Raw genomic sequence first — 9,292 nt, 5'->3', positions numbered from 1 at the left:
GGTTTTCATTTGATAGCAGGGGTTTTTCATTTTTTACACATTCATATTCTATCAAGAATTACTTTTGGGACTTTTACACTCCTGAACGAGCATCTGAACATGGCTTAATGTGTGTGGGAAATTCCATTTAGACTGTAGTAGACATTTATCAGTTTTTAATTTATTTTCAGTTCTCCACATATCCAATAGCTCACTGTAGATTACTGGGAAAGGATGCTTTCTAATGATATTTTACATAATCCCCTACTCTCTTGCCTCCCCACCTCCCTCTGTGCGAACAAAACCACCACACTCTCTCCATCAGGTGTCGACTGCACATGGAGGCATTAGGACCCAGAGAGCACAGATCTGTCTCTCTCCCTAGCTGGGAGAACTAATGCTGCTGCTGCCTCCTCTCCCTCTCTGTCCCTGTTTCGGATAGACAGAGTAGTTGCTTGCTGGATCTCTGCCTCCCCCTCTTTTCCTCTCTTCCTCTGGATATGGCGATCAAAGGCCCAGTGACTCCCAGCACCCAACATAGATTCCAGCGGATGGAGGATTTCCATAGATTACTTGCAAGCCCAACTAAGTCTCTTTACCAAAGACCACTGCAGTTGCTGGAGTAGGCAAGACTCCCCCAAACAAGAGTTTTCTCCTCACCTGTGCAGAGGGAACACAGACCTGCTACCTTTCGTTGTTTATCTTCATTCTTTCTCTCTTCTGCGGCCCCGTCCGGTGCGGCAGCTAGGCTCAAAAACTCTGTCTCCTCCCTCTTTCTCTTTCACTCCATTCAGCTGTCACTCTCTCCGTCACTCTGCCTCTCAGGATTTCCCCCTCCCTCCCTCCCTCCCTCCCCCTCTCTCTCTCTCTAGGGTTTCACACCGCATCGGGATCTAAAAAAGGTCTGGCCCTTATTCAGTCACAGGGGTGAGTTTCATCCCACTGCTTTCTCTTGGTTTGAGAAGATGGAGGAGTGATAAATAGAAGGATGCTACGTCAGCCTGAATCGACACTGTGGGGTCATGGAAATAGCTAAAGGTCACAGGTCAGCGCCACACAGACCCTTGACTTTAAGTTTTCGGAACTAGACGCACTTCTCTGGATTATTGAGCTGCTCGAAGGATCCTAGCACTATCTTTACCTGAGGCTGAATTCAGAGTGCAGGGTTTTTGTGTGTGTATGAGTGTGTGTATGTGTGTGTGGATCTGTCGGATATACAATCATGGGGAATGCAGCAGGAAGCATGGAGGTGCCTCTGGGCAAGGAGGGCAAGACGGTGTCGGCCCCTCCAGGCTCCACAGGCCCTCAGAAACAATCCGCGGGACCGAAACTCCCCATGCCACCTGAAGAGGAACTGGAGGAGCGCTTCAATGCAGTGCTGGTGAGTTGGATGTGAATGCACACACACACACACACACACACACACACACACACACACACACACACACACTGGTAACAGCAGCATGTGGAGCAGGTCAGGGCACATGTTCATTTTCACACACACAGAAGAGACCACAAACCAAACAATACAAAGACACAAAGAATCCAGAATATGTTGGAAATGTGCACGTCCTCAGGACAAGCTTATCACAGCGCCAGGTACACAATGTCACTGTGGAAAGATACATAAGAGGTCCTTTATACTAAGGCTTACTGCAGCATTAGGCTCACTCTATAGTCTGTTGGAGGAAGAATAAAAGGGAGAAGGCAGCTCTGTTTACAATGCGATAAAACGTGCCGGCTCACACCTATACATTATCATCACAGCTTCCAATCAGATAACACGATTCGAATACGTGGTTTATAAAGAATGAAACCATTAATATACACATAATATGTTATATGGCATGAGTGTGCACAAAGGAAGACTTCAATACGTTTTGCAGGTTGCAGTTTACTTGTTAGAGAAGGTTAAATGCTACAGAAAGTTAGAGACCCCAGGGTGTTGCTGAAAAATCTTCTCTGGATAAATGTCACAAAAGCTTGCCAGCTTTTGTTTTGCAAGGGGAATCTGCTCAAATGTTCTGTGATAAAAAGTATATGAGCATATGAGTCTAGTTGAATAGATTTCCTCACTGCCTGACTTTCCCAGCTAGTCAGTGACAAAGCCACAATGACAGAATCGATGGCAAGTCCTTTGATGACAAGCATTCCTCGACTCTAACTTGATTTCCTCTTCATTACCTCCTTCCCTGGGCCATTTAGTTGTCTTCTGTTTACAACAACGTGGTCAGTGACTGCGGAACTCGTGCTTGTGTGTTGACAGCACAAAAAAAAAAGACAGAACACAATTGAGCAACATATTTGAGTCTGACAATGCAGCTATGTTCAATATGTGGCCAGGCGACTTGCTATATGATTAACTGCATTCCTTTTTTTTTATTCTTTTCTCGGCCTTATCGCTTGAATCTCCGAGGTGCGCGGTGGCGGGTGATAAGCCTGTTTGTAGATGTGTGTGACACATCCTTGTGACATCATGTTGTGCTAATCTGTGATTTGAGGGCAGGAGACAAACACAAATAAGCCAGACGCAGACTCCATCTTGTCAGCGAATAACCTTACAGCAACATTGTGTTCCTTTTCGTATACCCTCCTAAAGGGGAATACCAATCAATTTAAGAACTGATAAATGCTCCTCCAGTGCACTAAGGCAGTGCAATCAATGTGTTTGAGCATAAACAACTCTCTACTAAAGGCAAAACCAAGAGTCCTATTACCTCCACCAAGGAGGTTATGTTTTCGCCTGTTGGTTAGTTTGCCTGTTAGTCTGTCAGCAGGATATCTCCAAAACCTATAAACACATTTCCATGAAATTTGGTGGACAGATAGATCTTGGGCCAAGGAACAATTGAGTAGATTTTGGTGGTGATCCAAATTTCCGCCATTAGACAATTAGCGTTTTTTTTTTTAGGCATAACCATGAAACTATGAAACTATGAAACAGAGATAGAGACTTGATTCCAAATCCTAAAGTTATATTCAAATCAATTCAACTTATGTGTTTGGGTTTAACAGCAAGTTGAAGAATCATTCAGCGTTGGCGGAGGTTTGTGCTCTCCGATTGCCTTCTAGTTGGCAATGTTTTACAGCCCGGAGCTGAACATGCTGATCAAGAATGAGAGATTGACTTTTTGGACTCATTTGATGTGTGTCTGAACCTATGGTCTGAACTTTTATCTCCAAGTTAGCCTTATATAACTTCTGTTCATTCTGTAACAGAATATGTAGCCCTTGCTCCAGAAAATCTTCCTGGATACTTTCAGTCAAATTTCCCCTTTTTCCGCCCAGTCATTCTGAATGGAGCTGTACATTGGTGTTATATCACACATGATGGGGACAGGTTAAACTTTTCTCCCTTGTATTTGGAAATGAGAGAAATTACCATGTTCACTAAAAACTGTCATCGGGAGTGTTTGAACAGGTTTGAATGCAGGTTTGAAGCTGTCAATCTGTGTCTTCTTCTTGAGAGATTTTCTAAGAGATTGGATTGCTAATGAGCATTCATTTGCATGAATTTGCCATCTGGAGTTCAAACATGCTGTAATACCCTCCAAACATAGTACAAAATGGGCTTTTGCTTCTTGATTCAGAGTTTTAGGTCTTTGCTTTATGTTTCAAGATGTTTCTGGGGGATAGTTTTAAAATGCAACCTGTTTCTTAACATAATTTATGTTTTCTTTTATATTTTTAGATTTTGCATTTATATTTATATTGGGTTTATATATCTGTTTATATTTTGTAAATGTAAATTAAATTCCGGTAATACACAGAACAAACCATTTTTAAGTGTCTCATTCCCTAATTTAAATTATATATCTGCAGATCTAATGCAGATAATATATTGTAGTTCTATCAGTTCCCTTATGAGATTAACTGTATTGTAAATTGGGTGCTTTTTAAATCATGGGGTAACATGTTTGCATATGATCGCTCTCTAGGACTTTACTTACGGTGCATGTCCATGTTGTGCACATAGTGAATTTAATCTGCGTGGGAGAGGAAGTATGAGTGTGTGTGTGTGTGTGTGTGTGTGTATGTGTGTGTGTGTGTGTGTGTGTGTGTGGGTGGGTGGGTGGGTGGGTGTTTACAAATCACACTGGGATGTGGTGGGATCAGGGGCTGACCACTGTAATTAATTACTGTAACATTTCAATGGCATACATCCACTGCCAACTGCCTGCTAAAGATGCGTTGTGTGTGTGTGTGTGTGTGTACCTGACCTGCACTCGTGTGTTTGTGCGTATGTTTACTACATGCAGTAGATGCAAATGTGTATGTGCAAATGATACATGTCATTCTGCATCAGTAAAAGTGTGCCACAGTCGGTTAGTGCATTGTAAACATTGCGACTCCCCTCCCTGTGCTGAATACACTCTCTTGTGTTAACAGCACCTTTTTTTTTTTGCTACATCACCACTGTATCACACCAAATATAGATCATCTCTCCCACTCCCAGGCCCCCTCCTCACCCAAACCCCCCCCCCCCCCCCCCACACCCCACCCTCCTCCTCTCCACATCTTCTGCTGAGTGTGCATAGCAAATCTCCTGTGTGCTAAGTGGAGCTACTACTCCGCCTGCATACAAACCAGCTGGCCGCAGGCAACCTGGCTGTGTGGTACATATGAAGACATTAACTGATGCACCAGTGATGCTGCAGAAGTCTCATGGTGTCGAGGGCTCTGCAGAGGCACAAAGGGGCAAGAGGGCGAGGCCAGTTCAATGGTGTGAGCGAAGGGTTTTGTGGAGAGTGTCACACTTCCCTCAGAGGTGTGGCGGTGCCTTTTGAAGGTGCTTTACTCATATTATGATGTTTATGTCTGTTTATGTCTAAAAAATCAATATCTAAACTAGAAAAATCAGCCTGGTATGTCACGCTGATAATGGAGTTGCTCAAAGGCACGGCTTCGCTCTCGAATCACTTCCCTTATCCAAATTTGTGTTGAGCATTTTGCCTGTGTGCTTTACATAACACTTTGCATATTTCCTCAACAGGGAATGCGGTGGTGGGTGGAATTGTAAATGTACATCTGTTGATTTGTGTATTGTATACACAGAGATCGACAAGTAGAGAGAAAGACAAAGGGAGAGTGTATTTTTAACACTTGTGAGCTCTTGTGCACTCACGGCGGGTTAACTCATTGTAGGTTGGCCCATTATAAATTGTTTCTCCTTTGGTTTCTGCACGTTAATCCTGGTCACGAAATGTGCAAAATATTAGGATCACCATCTATTTACATGAGATTTACTATCCAGGTGAAAACTATCTTCACTTACTGCCCTCCTTTACACCTGGCATTAACATTCATCTCACATTTGGATTGTTTCTAGATATGATTTAGCTGAATTACATTTACACAAGACATTAAAATGCATCTCCTGTGAAATTGGATTCCTCATTCCATTGCCAAAATGGAGATTGCTACACCTATCGCTTCCTCTCATAATATTTACATCCTTTGAATCAAACAGTACGCACCTTGTCTCATTTGTTCACAGGGATCCTGACAATGCGATTTTGACAAGAATATTAGGAGAATTCAGCAAAAGTGGGATGTCATACTGAGTAGGACACCTTAGGCTTTTCAGGCATATTGGACTAATAAGTGATTGATCTCCTTTCAATAAGTGGTTGTTGTTACTTACTAACTAAAATAAATATTTTGATCATGATCAATTCATTACATTACATGCATTTCATTAGATAACATGTAATACAATACAATGGCAGCCTGGTGTGAGAGGGGGAAAGCAGGGAAAGAAGAGAGAAAGCTGATCTGGTAGTAATTACGGTGTACCGCTTCATCTGTCTGACTTTGCCAAACGCTGAATGAAAGTTGGCTTTGGGCTCACTGCTCACAAATGGATGTGTCAGGCTTCCTGAACATGATAACAACGTGGATCCTTGCTTTTGGGTTAGTCAGCATCTTGAGGAATTCAGAAATGCATCATGTATTTGGCTAGTATTTTGGATAGAGGGTGATCACTGTTACAGAATTCAGAAATGCAAAAAGGGCCCACTTAAACTGAATTCACCCTATGGTACTATGCCTGTTACCAGACTGATCTGCGTGTGCTTCCTGGTGGGAAGCGTGTGCAAACATTTATTGCCGTTTCCACAGTTGCTATATGTGGATTGGAGATTACATTTACACTTTGCTGTTAATGTTATTGATAATCTTATGTGTTTTTTCTAACCCTAACCCTGTCTATTTACAATCTGGTCACCCAGGATGCATTTTCATACCAGGTGAAAAGGGGGTAATTGATTTCATTTTTAATCGACATAGGTGAAGCAGAGGAACGTTAAAGAACGATTTTCAAGCCTAGAAACTATTGAGGGAAGTATTGTGCAAGTGTCATTTAGAGGGTGCCAATCTGAGTGTGCCAAGAACTGCAACATGCTTTCACACTCAACAGTTGTCAGTGTGTGTAAAAATGGTCCACAAAGGACATCCAGCCATCAGCAAGCCAGTGATAAAGAAAAGGCCGACATGAATTTGTATAAATCAGCATACAGGACTGCAGATAGTCAGTGATAGTTCATTACTATCATTTTGGTGCTGAAAGACCCAAAGAGAATGAACAACATGTTGTATCTTGACATGAAAGGGGCGGAAGTTGATATCCTTAATGAATTCCACTTTTTTGAGCAAACCAGGTGTGCTTAGTGGTAGCTGAGCCATTCTAATATTATAATTTACAGCAGAATTGGCCAAAATGCATAAGAAGGTCCAAACCAAAGGCCACAGCAGCTGGATTGGGGAGTTAGAAAACATCCATGATGCTGAAGATAGTGACCTGCTCACACAAGTGGTTCAGCTATCCATATTGTTCGCTCATGTTAGCAGACAGTTACTTTATATTGCTAACATTTTATTTATCTCCAAATCATCCAGGTGTAATTCTTATTAACTGACAGTATTTACAATGTTGACCTTCAGTATAAGTCATATCTCAACATCATGTTGCATATTCTCAGGAGCGCTTCTTTGACAGTCAAAATGTTTACTTTCTGTGCATATGTATGGCCATCTGTACACAAGGTGAAGCAATGCACATTTGCACATAATGTATATGTATATTGCTGTAAATTTACATATCTACTTCTTCAATTTCCACATTTCCCTCTCATTGTTCATTGTTGGATCCTGCTCATATTAATGATATTTTGCATAATGGTTCCACTAGTAAATACCGTATACATGCTGGTATTTTTATATGTTTCCTGATAAGAGCCAAAAAAGAACCATCACCAAACCTTGTTGTTAATGACCCATCAAATTGTTTGAAAGGACCACACAAAAATTCACTTTAGTAAATAATTTTCAAGGCAAGGTCTCTGCTTTGCACAGTAATTGATGTGTTTCTTATTGGAATTAATGTTGTTGTGCCAACAAAACTAAAATATTAGGCAGCTCTGTTCACATCCTTTTCATACCAGATTTTGATTTGCAATTAGTGTTGAAAAATGTAAAGCTATCTCAAACCATTGAGTGAATTCTCATTTGTTTTTAATCAAAAGGTCGATCTCAGACAACCAATGCAGAGTTGTGACACAACCTGAAAAACGTATTTCACTTTTGCACCCTGAAGGTCTAAGCACTCCGATGATCTGTGTATGTTAAACTTTGTGGTTGCCTGTCTAGATGTATGTATTTTCTGTATTGTGTGGGTGTGTGTGTGTCTGTGTGCCTAGCGTGCATGCATGCATGTCCAAAAGAGAGAGATTAAATCGATAGAATCTAATTAGGGATTAGTGCTGTATTCCATCACTAGCTCACAGCGCTCTTAAAGCGATGCTGCAGGTGTGGTGGAGAGAGAGGCCCAGTCACCTCTGTGGTAACTTTCTCTTGTGACGTTGGTGCACGACATTTGATGCTGATCAGTATTCTGTCAAGGTCAACCCCCATTTCTGAGAATTGCTCCCAACAATAAAATGAAAAAAAATAAAAATAAAAATATATATATATATATATATGTAGGCCGGCAACATTTGTTGTTGATTTTGTGTGTACCTCTATAAAAACACCAGATTAAACCAGGGTTTATTCCTGATTTGCACTGTCCAAAGGTGATCCAGCCAGCCGACTCTAACCAGTGCTTATTGATCAATCAGCTTCATTTATCATGGCTGATTTATCAGAGCCACAACCAGCTGGACAGCAGCATTGATTTAGTATGCTATTTCTGCCCTTGTTTTTCAGCGGGGCACAAATAATGTTACAGTTGCTCCTGAACATGAAAAAGGAATTTAAACCAAGCAGATATGAGGGCCGAAGGCAGCAATATATTAGTTTGGGAAGGTCTGAGACAATGTTCGCCCCTCTAGCAATGCATTCCAAATGTGTTAGTATTTAGATGGTTGCAGTGTGGGCCAGTTTGTCAATTTAGTTTCACCTCAGGAAAGAATAAAATATAGTAACTTTGGTATGAGTAGCATAATAAAGCTGTCAGCATAAAATCCTAACATGACGTCACATATCTCCAACAATTTGTATTATGGCTAATCTATTTTTCTTTTAAAATACAAAAACTCATTAATTAACTAACTAATAATAAACTAATAGACTTTCTAATTATGTCATACAATGCAACAACAAGACTCAAATTCACAAATTAGTTAAATTATGCAACTGTGGCTTAGCGCTGAGCTCGGAGGCCTGAGGTGAAGCACGTAGCAAATCACTGCTAAGTAACCACTGCTGGACATTCCTCAGTAGACTCAGTAGGTGTTGATGACTCCACACTCTAACTGACCTTGTGATGCATGCTGGGCACGCTCAGCCAGGATGACTATAGGCTACTGAGTTTCAGTAACTAAGATGAAAGCAGGAGGTGTGGGAGTGGACAAGAGGGCAGAGGAGTAAAGGAGATAAGATACGGGGAGGATGAATATGAGGAAGAGGAGAGGAGGAGGAGGAGGAAGAGGAGGATTGGGCAAAGTGGGGAGTTAGCTGTGTATTGTCCTTGAGTGGGAGTCTCTTGTCGACTAGCCCAGTTTCATGGGGCGGCGAGGATGTGTATGGGTTATAATTAGTACAGCTGATGTGTATGTGTGTGTTTCTGTGTGTGCTGGAATCCGTAGGCCCTACTGTTATTATATAGGACACCACCAGCACATTAATGGGTGTGAAATATGGTGTGTATGTGTGTGTGTGCACCAAACGTTCAGCATGGCTGCTTCCTTGATCAGCAGACAGGGGCGGCGTACCACAAACTTGCACTGTCATCCGATCTCTCTCGCTCCCAAACTTTTGCTGTTGCCTTTCACCATGTTCTGGCATATTTCAAAAACCTTCATCACCGCTGGCA

The 9,292-nt window shown here is 41.7% G+C and overlaps 1 protein-coding gene across 2 annotated transcripts in view; it reads left to right on the top strand.

The window, feature by feature from the left end:
- Positions 1-422: 422 nt before the first annotated feature.
- Positions 423-9,292, top strand: part of fmnl1b (formin-like 1b) — a 35,776-nt gene continuing 26,906 nt past the window's right edge. For both annotated transcript variants that reach the window (XM_078290740.1, XM_071899179.2), the window contains exon 1: positions 423-1,360. In XM_078290740.1, coding sequence (XP_078146866.1) covers positions 1,202-1,360 — 159 coding nt within the window. In that variant the 5' untranslated portion in view covers positions 423-1,201. The remainder of the gene's footprint in view (positions 1,361-9,292) is intronic.

The sequence above is a fragment of the Centroberyx gerrardi genome, chromosome 20 (genome assembly GCF_048128805.1).
Source record: "Centroberyx gerrardi isolate f3 chromosome 20, fCenGer3.hap1.cur.20231027, whole genome shotgun sequence".
Taxonomy (NCBI): Eukaryota; Metazoa; Chordata; class Actinopteri; order Beryciformes; family Berycidae; genus Centroberyx; species Centroberyx gerrardi.
This window is presented reverse-complemented; position numbering and strand designations above follow the sequence as displayed.